Source organism: Saccopteryx bilineata, chromosome 2, assembly GCF_036850765.1.
Source record: "Saccopteryx bilineata isolate mSacBil1 chromosome 2, mSacBil1_pri_phased_curated, whole genome shotgun sequence".
NCBI classification, from domain to species: domain Eukaryota; kingdom Metazoa; phylum Chordata; class Mammalia; order Chiroptera; family Emballonuridae; genus Saccopteryx; species Saccopteryx bilineata.
Window position 1 is genome coordinate 173,702,495 of NC_089491.1, and position 15,273 is coordinate 173,717,767.

General features: G+C 49.2%; 1 protein-coding gene across 5 annotated transcripts; it reads right to left on the reverse strand.

Annotated features, from left to right (window-relative positions):
• Positions 1-1,514: 1,514 nt before the first annotated feature.
• On the reverse strand, positions 1,515-8,282 carry LOC136325003 (tachykinin-3-like). 5 transcript variants are annotated; one of them, XM_066258639.1, is made up of 7 exons: positions 8,121-8,282; positions 7,420-7,532; positions 4,979-5,072; positions 4,753-4,782; positions 4,586-4,639; positions 4,155-4,229; positions 1,515-1,747 (listed from the first exon to the last, which is right to left on the reverse strand). In XM_066258639.1, exons 2-6 carry the CDS (start codon positions 7,525-7,527, stop codon positions 4,156-4,158), a joined length of 360 nt encoding a protein of 119 aa, XP_066114736.1. In that variant the 5' UTR covers positions 7,528-7,532; positions 8,121-8,282; the 3' UTR covers positions 1,515-1,747; position 4,155. The 5 variants fall into 5 exon arrangements, with proteins under 5 accessions (XP_066114736.1, XP_066114735.1, XP_066114737.1 ...); XM_066258638.1 differs by having other exon boundaries at positions 4,979-5,075; XM_066258640.1 differs by lacking the exon at positions 4,586-4,639 and having other exon boundaries at positions 4,979-5,075.
• Positions 8,283-15,273: the final 6,991 nt, after the last annotated feature.

A 15,273-nucleotide genomic window follows, 5' to 3' on the forward strand; every position in this document is an offset into this window, starting at 1 on the left:
TTTTACTTTAAAATAAGATATGTGCAGTGTGCATAGGGATTTGTTCATAGTTTTTTTTATAGTCCAGCCCTCCAATGGTCTGAGGGACAGTGAACTGGCTCCCTGTGTAAAAAGTTTGGGGACCGCTGGTTTAGGTCATGGGGCCCTCCAATCATGGTCAGTCAGATGCATAGGAAACAACCTGGGCCTGGATTGGCATCTGAAGTTGGGGGCAGTCTTGTCAGAATAAACCATCAACTCGTGGAGTCTGATATCATCTCTGGGTCAATAGTGTCAGAGTGTGGCTTATTGGTTTAGGAAAACCTCCCACTACACACACGATGGACTTGGGTCCAGAATTTTCAGTACTGAAGTCTTTTTAAAGTAAATCACCATGAAATCATAATAACACACATAAACAAAGCTAAACCATGGATATGATCAAGGTCTTGATGACCAGACTTCCTTAGGCATCAGTCTCTTTACTACAGGAAGAGGGACACCAGGATTCCTTTATGCACTCTCCAAATACAACATGGGTTTGATTTAAAATGTGTCTCCACTTTTCCTGGAATCCCCAGTACTGCAATTTTCGTCAGCCCACCAGAGTGGCCTTGCTGCATTTATGCTCTTGCTTGGCAAAGCACTTGTGTCCTCTCAGCACACACATCAGACTTCCCCAGTGTGAGCAGAATCAACTTTTGAAGCTTTCATGACCCACATAAATTCCCCAGACTGCAAAAATTAAACCCTCTAGATAGATAATTTTGAAAAACCAACAGGATGACTCACTGAAGAAAGGCTTAAGGATCTGGGGTGAGGACATCCTTTGACCTCTAGCAGTAAACCCAACACCAAAGATACCAAGGTGAGCTCTTTCTCCTCCTGAGCCCTACGGTACAGCTGTGGGTCCAAAGTTGCCTCCGTCAGGTTCTTGGAACAGAAGTTTTACTGGGGTGAAGGAACTGCAGGAAGCGGCCTGTTCTCTCCTTATGCTGCTTTGGGAAAGCGAAAGTTGACTTGCACTAGGGTAGTTCAGGGGCTTGGCCAAGGCCCCTGCTCCAGGCTAAAATGGGGAGCTTGAGAATTGCCCAGGCTGTTCCATTAAGGCCACATCAGATTAATAAAGACACCCACACACAACCTCATTTACTGTGCCTTACATTTACTGAGGACTAGTTACAGGCTGCTAACAGTAGCATTATAGAGGATAAAATAAATGTTTCCCTTTATAATAACTAAAGTGGCCGGTTAAAATTGAAAATGTCTGTTCTCTTCTTTCTCAGCTGTTGCAGAAGCTTCCTTGTCCATGACCCACCCTATCGGGTCAAGAGTTGTTTGCATGTCTATGGCCCTGCTAGACAGCAAACTCTGTGTATAGGTCACCATCTCGTCCCCACAACCTGTTGCAGGTCACGTGTGTGTGTGTGTGTGTGTGTGTGTGTGTGTGTGTGTGTGTGTCTGATGTAGTTGGAAGAGTTAAGGAAGAGAAAAAAACTACCCATTCACCAACCAAACAAATACATCACTCTGGGTCATATGTAAAAATCCTTTATTGCTGAGGGAGGCAGGGAAGCCTGCAGTCGATGCCTGGACTGGGGATGCTCACTGTGCAGTTTCTACACCAGCATTGGATGGGAGGGGAAGGAGTCTAAGCACAAGAGGGTTACAAGGCTGGGAAAGGTGACATAGGATGCATGCACCTGGCGATTCAGAGAGGGTGACAGGGTGTCCTCATGATGCAGCCCCGGAGTCCAGAAATGGAGTGCTGAGGACAAAAAAAAATGAAATCATATCTTTGGTCCTGTAAAACTCCCACCCACCGCTGGGGAAGCAGGAGAGGAAGGGGAGTGGCATCTGTATGGGAGAAGGAGAGAGAACAGAAATCTTAGGCACAGCTGTCCCTCAGCCTTGGAACTGAAGAACTGAACTCTCCTAGCTTCATGTGCTTGCACCTTCCCGCTGTGTATTTCTGATGCAACTTATAAACACCTGTGTTCCTGGTCTGTCAGGGCCTGTGCAGAAAATGCAGCAACACAAACAACGTTCCTCTCGTCCTATTAGCATGCCCATGAGCCAGGCACACACACACAGCCCTATACAATGCACCCTGATGCTAATGGTCCCCCAGCTTCACCTAGCTCCTCCTCTTTTCAGAGCCCCCGTCAAAACCCTCGCAAAGACGGGCCCTTTTTCAACAGTTTCACACAAATGAAATAAGATGATACAATGATCTTTGTAGACTCATCTCATCTAATCTCCTTTAAATGCCAGCCTCCAGGGACTTTATGTCCTATTCTTCCTGGCACCTAACAGCTTGAGAACGCTCTGTCAGTGGTGAGATTATGAAGGCTGCAATTATGGGCCTGGTTCCTCTGAAAGGACCTAGATTCACCAGAAAGCAGTAAAAGTAGATTTCCACCATGCACTTGTTTCTGCTATTTGTATAAAATACTATGACAAAAATTGCAATGTAATTATCTTTATGGCTGATGCATATCACTGGGGGAGAGTATGTCATCCAGATATAGTTGCCTGTATAATTATCTGGCGGTCGGCAAGACTGAAATAACCATCTAATGAGAGCAAAATGATATGGTAAGTACCATGTAATCAGCGAGTTACGGTTATTACAGCTCTTGGCGCCCTCTCACCCAACACTGAGTGGGGGCGGGGGCAGACCTCGTCTCTGGATCCGGGAGGTCATGCACAGGCAGTCTCATTGAGAGTCGGCTTCTGCTCCTTGGTTTCCCTTGAGACTAATGAGTGTGGGTAACAGGGACACGGTAAGAGGGGCCAGAGTCTCTCCCTGGTAACAGGTTTCTGAGTCCCCCTCCTTCTCGCCCCCATGACTCTTCCTTTGGAAGCCAGTGCATTGGTTGAGCTGTGTTGCTGTGTGTGGGAAGATGGTGTCCAGGCGGAAGGTTCCATGGTTTTGGGTTTTTTTGTATTTTTCTGAAGCTGGAAACGGGGAGGCAGTCAGACAGACTCCCACATGCACCTGACCGGGATCCACCCGGCATGCCCACCAGGGGCGATGCTCTGCCCATCTGGGGCATCGCTCTGCCGCAATCAGAGCCATTCTAGCGCCTGAGGCAGAGGCCACAGAGCCATCCTCAGTGCCCAGGCAAACTTTGCTCCAATGGAGCCTTGGCTGTGGGAAGGGAAGAGAGAGACAGAGAGGAAGGAGAGGGGGAGGGATGGAGAAGCAGATGGGCGCTTCTCCTGTGTGCCCTGGCCGGGAATCGAACCTGGAACTCCTGCACGCCAGGCCGACACTCTACCACTGAGCCAACCGGCCAGGGCCTAGATTCTATGTTTTGACTAGACACTTCCCTAGAGGATTCACACTTGCACACCAAGTGAGAGATCCATCAGCCCACTCAGGCCGGGGTTCAGCCTAGAACAGAGCCAGCCGGGGGAAATGCTAGGACGTCCCCCACACCCCCAGACCGCAGCAACAAACAAAGCCAACATAGAGCGCTGAGTGCCAGGCACCGTTCTGAACACTTTACCTATGCTCAGCCCTTGACTGCAAAGCCCTGCAAGGTCCTCTTATCACCCCCACTTTAAGACAGGGATACTTAGGCACCGGGGGTTATATAACTTGGCCGGGGGAACACAGTTAGTGAGTGGCAGATTCAGGATTCCAACTCAGGCCATGCTCTTCTCCATCAGGCTACACAGAGCGACTGACAGAGAGTTTCCAGCTACTCCACATTAGATGGCAGGAGTTCCTTGCATTTCTTCCTAAATCACTCTTGTGTAGAACTACACACTGGACCCAGCAGGAAGAGATTCTGAATAATCTGAATGGTTCAGCCTGCCCGGGAGGCAAAACACTTCACCTGTGAATTGGATGTGAATTGGCACCTCTAATTATCAGGTGATGATCTCCCCATCTTTTGCACAGATCAGGAGAGAACAGAATCAAACAATAGAGATAAGATGAAAAAGAAGGCTGTGTGTGTTAGTGTGTGTCTGTGGTCACAGACAAGCATGTACCTCTAAGTGTTGGTGTGTTTGACAGTGTGCTGGGCATTGGCATTGTGTTTCAGGGAAAATTTATGAACATTAATGTCTGTAGCATCAGAGGAAATGCTCCTCTGACAACACACACACACACACACACACACATACACACACACACACACAGCCCCTCGCCTCTCCCTTACCTCATTCCACATTGCGGGGATAATCGAGGCTGCCAAAGCTGGGGACAATCTCCTGATTCACATCAACAGGAGTGTCTGGGGTAAAACAAGCAGTGTAGTTAGGAGGGATTTTTCTGAATGTGACCTTTACCCTGACCCACAATGAAGGACTAGCTAGGAAGGGCGACATGGGAAGGCAAAGGTGGGAGGCGAGGAGGAAGCAGAGCCTCCCTGACCACACCCCCCAAGCTATAGCAGGACTGGCCGATAAAGGTCTCCCAGGGAACTCTGCACTGTGGATCCAAGCTGGCTGGGTAGCAAGGGCCGAGGAGGCCTCTCTGTAGCTAAGAGAAGTCTTGTCTTTCCCTTTGAGGGCAAACATGAGGCTTTTGACTTTTTCTTGTCTTGGCCAGTCTCCTAAATCCTGCCACTGTACCTCCACACTCTCTTACCTGGCTGGGTGTTCCTCTTGCCCATAAGTCCCACAAAGAAGTCATGCATGTCGCCTGCAGGAAAAGGGCCAACACTGTTCCCGGTGACCATCAGTCACTGGGGCCCATGCCCATGGAGCTATGGGCAAGTGGTCAGCAGAGATAAGGAAGGAGAAGAGGCTACTCACGTTTCTGGAGAAGTGATCGTTTCTTAGGACCTGTGAAAACAAGAACAGTGTGCAGCTGGGGAGTAGAATCAGGAAAGTGACCATTAGGGAGTGGTTCCGATCATAACTCTCAATTACTCACTAAGCCAGTTCCAGCCTCCTTCCAGACACCTGAAGGGGTCTCCCAGGCATATTTTATCTTCAGAATCCTGCCCCCACACATCCCTCTCCCTAAGGCTGCTCCTACCCTTGAGAGCCTTGCCCAGAGTTTTGAGCAGTTCATCCGCAGAGACAGGGCCACTGCTAGTGAGTGTCTTGAGCAACTGGTTGATATCCGGGACCTTCCAGGGGAGAGAAACAAAAGGATTGAGGCAGGACGCTCACACCCAAACCGCTCACTCTTTTCCCATAAGAAACAGCCTTTTCTTGAGTCTATCACAGCCGAACCTGACATCTTATCTCTTTCAGGATTTCCTCAGATTTACAACAGAAGAGAAGTGGGCTCTCCAAGTGCAGCCCGTGAGCCAGCAGCATCACCCTGGGAGCTTGTTAGAAATGCATAAACTCAATCCTAGCCCAGACCTACTGAGACAGAATCTGTATGTTAACGGACCCCAGTTAGTTCATTTGCATAGTCCTGTTAAAGGAAACGCATGGTGCATCCCTGTACTGACCAACTGTCCCTGTTTGCCCAGGAATAAGGGCCTTCCTGGGATGTGGGACTTTCTGTGCTCAAGCTGAGATGGTCTGAGCAAAACTGAGACAGTTGCTCCTGCTATCTCCAAGCTCAAGAGCCCCATTGAGCCCTCTCTTGAGGCCTTCTTCTAGCTCCTACCACTTCTCAGTGAGAAAGGCCTTCAGTTCTTTGCTCCCTGGCACATCAGAAAGTAGTTTGTCCAAGGATGTGGTTGCCTAATGGAGGAGCCATGAATTCCTCCACTCACAAGGAAGGCCCATCAGATAGATCAAGTGTCCTCTGATCTGTGCTCCACTGAGCTGCAGACAGGACTCAGTCTTGGGAGTAGGGTGGGGGTAGGAAGCTGGGACACATCAGCAACCCTGTAATTCACCCACTCCGTGCTATGTCTGTGGATGTTTCTCTCCTTGTGTTTCCCATTGCTCTTGCTCTCTTCCTCTCCATGGGTTTTGGCCTCTGGTTTTCCTTCCCTCCCTGCTTTCTACACTAGACTTACAATTTCAGAAAGCAGCATGTTCAAAGTGACGCTCTCCTCCATCCCACAGATGAACCCCAGATTCTGCACCTGCTGCCAAGCAGGGACTCTTAATTTTCTTGGTGATTTTTTTTAGCAACTTGGGCACAGCAGGATGGTTGGTGGGCACACACCACACACCCAGTTTATTGTAGCTGCAGAGAGACAATGACAATGATCATGTTTAGAGATTCTCACCCTGAACCTCAGAGGTGCCTCTCTCTGCAGAGTCCTTGAGTCCCTGGGCTGCTGAGCACATTGGCACAAGATGTTTCCCCACACAGACCATCCCAGTCATCCAGGCACCCATAGACCCTAGCCTCTGCCCTCCCCAATTTCCCTCACTCTCATAGACCTGCAGAGAGGAGGGATGGGACAGCAATCTTTTATTGACCAAGAGGGGCAAGTCCTTGAAGGAAGCTAATCTCAGAGGAATATACCCAAATATCCTGATCATCTCGAGCTGGGACATTGGGCTCCGAACATAGTGTCCAGCCCACACTTGGCACTCGCACTCCCTGTGTGTTTTTTGAACTGATTCTTGTCTTTGAACCTGGCACAACTGCTGCCACCTGCAAGGCTGCCAGCCTACCGTGCCCCACATGCCTCACCAGCTGAAAGAAGGCTGGCGAGCTCTCTCTTGCCAGCACACAGGCAGCACTTTCCCCAAATTGTTCAACTGTTCTGCCCACCTCCTGTCACGAGAAGCTACACAACTCTGAGCTGGAAAGGCAGTTAGGCTTCACACACTGAATTTGTAATAAGTTCCATCTATTATCATCTTAAAAGCATTTGTACCAATGTAATTGCTATCATTTCAAAACCTTAAAGAGGCTTCCTCCTTGCTTTCCCCTGTAGCCTACCTGACAAGTCCTATTCCTTTTCCTAGAGGAACTTTGGAAACCAGAGCCTAACCCACTTTGTGTTTGTGTTTATTATTATTTTCCTATCCTGACTAAGCAGAGGCTAGAAGGGGCCGGGAGTGGAGAACGCAAGGGGTTGCAATCTTAGAAGCCCCTGAGGTTACTGGGGATGGATGAGCAGGGATAAGTGAGTTTATTTAAATTTTGAAACAAAATAATACATGTAACTGATAGGTAAAATAGCATACAATGATCATTTGCGGGAGAAATCTAACTTTCATACCATCCAGGGTGTAGATAGCCCCCCCCCCCCACTGCTGCTGCCGCCCATCCAATCACCATCCAATTACCAAGTTAATCGTGTTGGTAGGGCACTCTTGCATACAAGGTGTCGAACTCAAGCAGAGGGGCAGAGATACTTACAGACATACCCAGGGACCGTGAGAACATGAGCTGACCAGAGAGGTAGGGACACCAGCACTCTGACGGATAACCGGGTAACTCCCAACCCATGGTCCACACTGTCCCTACAGCTTTCCGAACCAGCAAAGCTGTTGCTCCCATGATGTTGCCCAATACTTAGCCAAGCGGGCCCAGCTAGAGGGGTGTCTTACCTCCCTACGGCCCCTAAGGGGCACCATCTGCTTCTGGGACTCTTCACAGACAGCCTCAAGAGCCAGGCTGAGGGCCAGGATGGCTGCCAACAGCAGGGTGCTCCGCATGGTGCCTAGAAGAGCAAAGAAACAGGAAGACAAGGCAGGGAGGAGGAGGAGGAGGACACAATATGAGGACAAACATAGGAAACATTCCTGACCAGCAGTCTGGCTTGATCCTGCTTCCCCATCCCCCAATACTCCCATCCAACCCCGGCCTGGAGAGAGTATCTCTGAGTAGGGGGCTGTCCACTGGGCTTGGTTCCCCTGTCCTCTTATCAGATGTACCTCCCCAGGCGGTGCACCTAGCAGCAAAGAGCACTGGTGCTACAGTGCCGGGGGCTCTAGGTTCCAAAGGAAGATGACAGATTTATAGGTCGTGCACGGGTCTATTTCCTTGTCGGCTTGAGGGATCCTGGATGCTATTTTCCAGCCCTAGACAGACCCAAGTCTGAGGCAAAAACTTTCTAGTATGGAGCAGTCAGTCCATACCCACAGGCTTCAAACAAACTAGTTCTCAACCCCTTTCTTTCTGCTTTCTGCTCACTTCCCAGCGCCCTGCTCCCCGATCAAAGGCTGCCACTTCTTTTATTTCTCCTAACTCCGGCTCCTGTCTTTTGAGCCAGCTTCAGTCCTTCCAACGTTCTCCCATCTGTGCCTACCTGTGGAGCAGCTTTGAGCCTACAGCTGGATGGTCTAGTAGAATCAGCGAGCTGGCCGAGATTATGCCCTGCTCCCCGCAAAAGCTGGTGCTGTGGCGCTCCTTTGAAGAGAGAGACAGAGGTGGAGGGGATCTGGGAATGTGGCAGTGTCTCCTGCCCAGCTCCCTGATAAAAGCTCTGGGAGGTCTGGGGGAGCTGGAGGAGGGGCTGAGAATCACCAATCCCAGGGTGGCTGGAGGGGAGGGGGGAGACTGGTGGGAAGGAGAGTATAGGCTGCAGCCACGCGCACACCACACACACACACACACACACACACACACACACACACACACACACACACACCCCATAAACCCAGCAGTGAGCTGGGGTTATCCAGCAGCCCACTTTCCAACAGCCCTGAGCTGGGCATGCTAAGGAATAATTTGTGTATGGTTTGCCACAAAATTTGCATGTCAGGCCTAATTCAATAGGTGTGGTTCCTGGGCCTTTTTCTCCTCCTTGCCCTTTAAACCTTCCGGTTAGACTGCCAGGCTGGAACAATTCCAGGCTGGTGCTTTCCTGGCCCTCCCACCACCAAGACAGCCAAGACAGCCAGGTTCAGGCCCCTGAGGATGGGGAGGTGATCCTGGCAGCCCCTCTAGTCCTCACTTCACTCTCTGCTCTCCTCTGAGCTGTAGCGGGCGTATTGCCTTGATCCTCAGATCAACTGAGGGTCAGTACTTCTCTCTGCATTGAATGCAGAGACCTCATCAGTTTCTGGCTCCATCCACTACCTCCCCAATGCCAATGCCTCTCCCGTCAGCCTCCCTACCTCACCCCTTCTTGACCCCAATCAGCCTTCGTTGCATCCTTCTAAAGTCCTAACTTCTAGCCTTCCTGATGTAATCTCAGAAAGGAAGAACAAAACGCTGCAGCTAAACTGTCCCCCTACTCTCGCCCCCACCCTCAGCATTGGTCTAATTGCTTCTTTTTTCCCTCACAGTTACATTTTCCCCCACTCTCATCTGTCTCCGTGCAGCTCTGGCACCTTTTCCCCTGACCTTTTGAGCCTCTTGTTCATAGCTTTCACTGCTGAGGGGGCTTAGGCTGTTCACCTCACACCCAAGGTAGAATCCCTGAGGAGCGTCAGCATCATAGGATCAGAAAGGAGACCCAGAGAGAAAAGGTACTGCGGATAGAGACAAGGGAGAGGCAAAGTGAAGGCCGCTTTAGAGTGATTCATCACTCCACCATTTGTAATGGGGACGGGGTCTGAACGTTTGTAAGGTTGGCACATAGCAATTCATTTGATTTTCATCCCCACCACGTGAGTAGGGAATATTGCCATTTTTCAGATAAGGAAATTGAGACTCAAAATGTTCAGTTGCATGCTCCAGGACATACAGCTGTTGGAAAACAGCCTCAAATTCAGGTTTTATCATTCTAAACCAGGGGTCCCCAAAGTACGGCCTACGGGCCGCATGCGGCCCCCGAGGCCATTTATTCGGCCCCCGCTGCACTTCCAGAAGGGGCACCTCTTCCATTGGTGGTCAGTGAGAGGAGCATAGTTCTCATTGCAATACTGGTCAGTTTGTTGATTTAAATTTACTTGTTCTTTATTTTAAATAGTGTATTTGTTCCCGTTTTGTTTTTTTACTTTAAAATAAGATATGTGCAGTGTGCACAGGGATTTGTTCATAGTTTTTTTTATAGTCCAGTCCTCCAATGGTCTGAGGGACAATGAACTGGCCCCCTGTGTAAAAAGTTTGGGGACCCCTGCTCTAAACCTTCTTTTCATTCTATTGTGCTGCTATGAGCTTTGACCAGCAAGGGAATAGCTAACTTTCTCAGAGGAAGTGGTGATCCACCTCTCCAAGGGACTTGGAGATTTGGGACCTTGTACTCTTCTGTACCTTGAGATTGGGGAGAGAAACGTAGCTCTGTTGTATATTCACTAAAAAGCTTCCTGCTTACCAACACCCTCCTCAGTCACCCTATTTAAAATTACAACCATTTCATACTCCATATCCCCTGCTGTTTCTTTTTTATGCACGTACTACATCCAACATTCTAAGTATTTCAGTTAGAGTCTGTCTACCCCATCCCCCACCAGAATGTCAGCATCACCAGGCCAAGGACTTTTGTCTGTTTTGTTTGCTAGTGGACTCCTAGCTCTATAGTGTTTGGCATATAACAGGTGCTCAATAAAAATTTACTTACAAAACAAAAAAGAAAGCCTGGCCCAGCTTCTTGCATTGCAACTCACAATGTGAATCTTCCATAGCATCTCTGCAGTGTGGTTAGGGTCCTGTAATGTGTCTCCCCACTCCACACTCCCAGCATCCCAAAACCCTGGGACTTGAGTCATCTGGAAAGAAGTCACTCTGGCTGGACAGGGCCCCACCCATGCTCACCCCTGAGTGAGGGCAGCAGCTGGGTCTCAAGGCCCCTTTATTATGTGAAAGGCTAATGGGGCCTCATCAAAAGCTTCCCATTATCCACCTAATTACAGGGCCAGGATCCAGGGTTGGGAGCTTTGGTAGAATGAGGGATAGAAGTGGGAGGCTGTTTACATGTATATGGAAAGGCTGGTTCATGTCTTTGAGATAGATGCTCAGGGGCTGTTTTAATTGGACCTAGTCATCTCCCACTCCTCCTTCCCACCAATCTGGAGGAGGTCCAAACTAGGCCAGCTGGAGGGAGGTGGGGATGCAGGAGGAGGAATGTGTTAGACTGAAGGCTGAAGACTAAAGCCTCCTGGGTCCCATCTCTGCCTCAGCTTCTCTCTCACAGCAACCCATCTACCCCAGCCCCCAAGCCCTAGCGCCAGGGGAGCAGGGCTTCAGCAAAGGTTCACCATGAATAAAGTCTTTTGATGGTATGGCATCTCACATAGCATGGCAGGGGCCAAGGGTGGGGGGAGAAAGGGAATGGCAGGGAGAACTGATCAGCCCTTGGTCCTCAGCATTAGCAAAGACTTGAAAGACCTGATGCTAAACTAAGTCAGAAGTGATGGAGGAGGGAGGCTTTGGCGGTGTCCACCAAGCAAAAATGAATCATGAGGGTTTGCTAGAATTAAATGACAGAGTCTTATTCAAGGGTCTTAAGATTTGCAAACTGGAAAACAAACAAAACAAAACAAAACAACAACAACAAAAACACTGCCAGATTAGCACCCAGTGTTCTGAAGAAAAAAGTTGAAAATTCTTATAGTAAAAAGTACATTCTTGGGAAGAATCAGTCCTGCATTCTTAGCCTCTGGATTGGTCCAAGATGGTAATCTTCCAGATGTCCGATGGTCTAGATCAGGGGTTGGGAACCTTTTTGGCTGAGAGAGCCATAAACACCACATATTTTAAAATGTAATTCCGTGAAAGCCACACAATGACCCGTGTATGTTAAGTATTATTCAATAAAAATTTGGTGTTGTCCCAGAGGACAGCTGTGATTGGCTCCAGCCACCCACAACCATGAACATGAGCAGTAGGAAATGAATGAATTGTAATACATGAGAATGTTTTATATTTTTAACGTTATTATTTTTTTTATTAAAGATTGTCTGTGAGCCAGATGCAGCCATCAAAAGCGTCCCATTTGGCTCGTGAGCCATAGGTTCTCCACCCCTGAGCCAGATGGTAGGTCTCTCCTTTCCCTGAATGGGCAAAGGAGGCTGAAAGTAGTCCTAATGTTCTTCAGGACATCAATGGGAAAACTATTCTTCATGTTTAACCAATTCCTTCTGCTGTGGCTCACTTTCATTTACATGTGCTTTGCAATCCTGAAGACACACAAAATGTTACTAAAGTAACAACTTATTCTAAACTCTTTTTGTTATTCCATTATTAGATATTCATTATTAGTCCAGAGAGCTAGTGGACTAATTGCCAGGTAACAGTTTGAGGCTTCCTAAAATGAGCATGTCACAGTTGCCCAGCAAAGAAAAACTACCTCCAAGGAAAACACCTGATTGTACCAAATGCTGGGGCAGAGCACTGCCAAGTGCCTACTGAGTGAGCCTGCCCTCTCTATATCGAAGACACAAGTGGCTGCCGGCTGATGGGAGCCAGAGTTCAACTTGGGACTGCAGAGAGGGCCTCACAACAAAAGCCTCCTCCGTTCCCAAAATAGCCTACAACTGTCACCACCGCTGAGTGCCATTGGCTCCAGGAGCTGACCTTACGCTGTGTCTCAGACTCCCGCTGCGACTCCCTTCCCCACAAAGCCCAGCTCCTGGTGCCAGGGCAGGTGACACACCTACTTGTTTGGGTGTTTCAGCCCACGCTTGCCTGGATTTCAACGAATCACGCACACACAAGTACTGGGTGGTGGTGATGCCGTAATGAACCCCATTCCATACCTTCCACTCCTCTGTCCTGTGTCCTCACAAAATTTATTTAACTCAGTAACAACTTACATGTAACTTTTGTAATATCAAGTCTGTGCAATTCACCAAATTATATAATTTTAACTTTATGTTGAAAACCCTAAATGCCTAGGCATAACAGCAAAGAGTATAATTTCTGTCACTCATCAGCCACACACCAAATCCCTGAAGCATCTGTGAATTTCTCGAGTTGCTGCTCTGTGTTCTCTGGTGTAGCCTGAACACCTACAACAGCACTGGGCACATACACCTGTTGAATAGAGAGCAGGTGCTCAAGAGCACAGACAGTTACATTTTCTGTACACTCAGTTGATTCTCAGTCACCCAGAATGACCCAAACTTCCCTGCAAGCTGCTGGGCCCACGGAACCCACAGACAGCACAGCATAGCCGAGGGTGGCCGGTCGGAGGTCGGATCGGTGCTGCTGCCTCCCACCTTGTGCATCATGCACATCCCCACTGTATGCACCTCCCTCCCACTGCTGCAGTGTGCTGAATGGGGTCCCCAAATATGCCCAAATCCTAATCCCTGGACCCTGTGCAGGGACTGCACTTGGAGAGGGGTCTTTGTAGATGCAATTAAAGATCTTGAGATGAGCTTATCATAGATCAGGAGTCAGGAAACTTTTTGGCTGAGAGAGCCATGAACGCCATGTATTTTAAAATGTAATTCCGTGAGAGCCATACAACGACCCATGTACGTTATGCATTATCCAATAAAAATGTGGTGTTGTCCCGGAGGACAGCTATGATTGGCTTCAGCCACCCGCAATCATGAACATGAGCCATAGGAAATGAATGGATTGTAATACATGAGAATGTTTTATATTTTTAACATTATTTTTTTTTATTAAAGATTTGTCTGCGAGCCAGGTGCAGCCATCAGAAGAGCCACATCTGGCTCACGAGCCATAAGTTCCTGACCCCTGATCTAGATAATGGATATCAGGTGGTCTGGACATGTGAACATTCTTTCTTAAGCTTTTCAGAGGGTTAGCTATAGGAATTTTGTGTATCTCCAGGCATTGATGCACAACTAAAAAGTTTAAGTTCCCAGGCTAGTTAAAACAAATCTATTCCTCATGTTTCAGCCCATTCTCATTTAAGTAATTTTTGTTAGTTTGGCTATGGTGACTCCATTTTGTTTCTTCAGTCTTGCCCCAGATGGCTAGGGCAGACTGGGCTTCAATTTGTCTACATATCATATGCAAATGACATGTAAAGTGGGAGGTGTTGCTACAGAACACCTAGGTACAGTATTTTTTTCCTTTGATCACTACTCTGTATTTGCTATCACTGGCCTTGAGGGCAGGGTCCCTAGCAGATCCTCCCTCTGGAGTTCCCCCCTGTGCTGCTGGGGAGGGTTGAGGGTAAGGCCAGGAAAAGGTGTGTACCGTTGAGCTGAGATGAGACAGGTCAGTCAGCTGTTCTCAGAGGGCACCCGGATGACCTGCAAATGTCCACCACATGTACAACTTGGTGCAACATCCTGGAGAGGTGTTTTGGGTGAATTGGAGGGGCCAAGGCCATATGTGACAACTGGCTGAAGATACCGGTGATGCTTAGAAAGATGGCAGCTTCTGCATCCTGCCTGGTGAGTCCTGCAGCCAGGAGATAGCTGAGGGACAACCCACAGAGCCAGGAACTCAAAGAGCTCCTCAGAGTCTGGGAAGAAATGGCAAAGCCAGGAGGGCTGAGCTAGCACTGGTGTGAGCTGTGAGAAGCTGGACTGGCTCCTTGCAGGGGATAGGGGACTCCAGCGTAGTTGGCGTCCTTTGGAGACCGAAACACTCTACACTAAGAAAGCTGGACTGGCTCGGTGGGGTGGGTTTGGGGCAGCAGAATTCCAGCTTCTCCCATCATGATGAAGCCAATTCAAGCCCTATAACACTGGGGAAACTGAGCCCCTATATGCTTCACAGGAAAAAACACACTCCTGGGCTCCGAAAAAGAAGAGAGGCAGAGACAGAAAAGAGGAAGAGGAGAGAGATGGAAAGTTAAGAAGGAGAGGAGCCCATACCCCTCCTCAAACTGCCATCCATCCACATGACTGACAGCAAGAGGACAGGAGGGAGGGCGGGACCCTGGCCCTTCCCACTCCCACCATCCCCAGCCCAGAGAGCTGACAGTGCCTTCAGCCCCAGGAAAGAAAAATCAGGGGAGGCAGCAGCCAGCTGCACGTCCTCCTGAGATTGCTTCTGAAAATGACCAGACCTTCCCTGGAAAAGTGATGACAATTTGGACCCTGGGAGCAGGAGAGGAGGGAAGAGCCGGGAAGTCAGGATCTGGCCACCACCCTCTCTCAGACAGGAACTCCTTGGGCTGATTCTGAGAAGTCAAGGATGCGGGCAGCTGTCAGGGGTGGCGGTAGACTGAAGTACCCCCATTCAGGACACAGCCTCCCCAAACAGCTTTAGCCCCTCACCTGCCTGGGAGGAGCTGACTCCTCGGGTGCTATCTCATCTCAGGGCAGGCTGAGCCCGAACACAGGGCTTGCACTCAGAGAGCGAGATTCATCTGCAGGCAAGAAGAGAGCTTATCGGCTCTCCCACAGCATGAGGACCTGGGGCTGTGAGATGCCTGCACATGGTTGGAAGCAGGGTGCCGGGAGACCCCATCTTCAAGGCGCAGTGAGCTCAGTGGTGGAGACAGGAAAGGTAGAGACTGTGAAAGGAAGGAGAGACATCTGGAGACAGAAACAAAGGCAGCTATTTGGACACCCTCACAGAGCACAGAACTAAATTATACTGCAAACAAAGGAGCTGCTTGTTCCCTAACGGTAGACACTGGG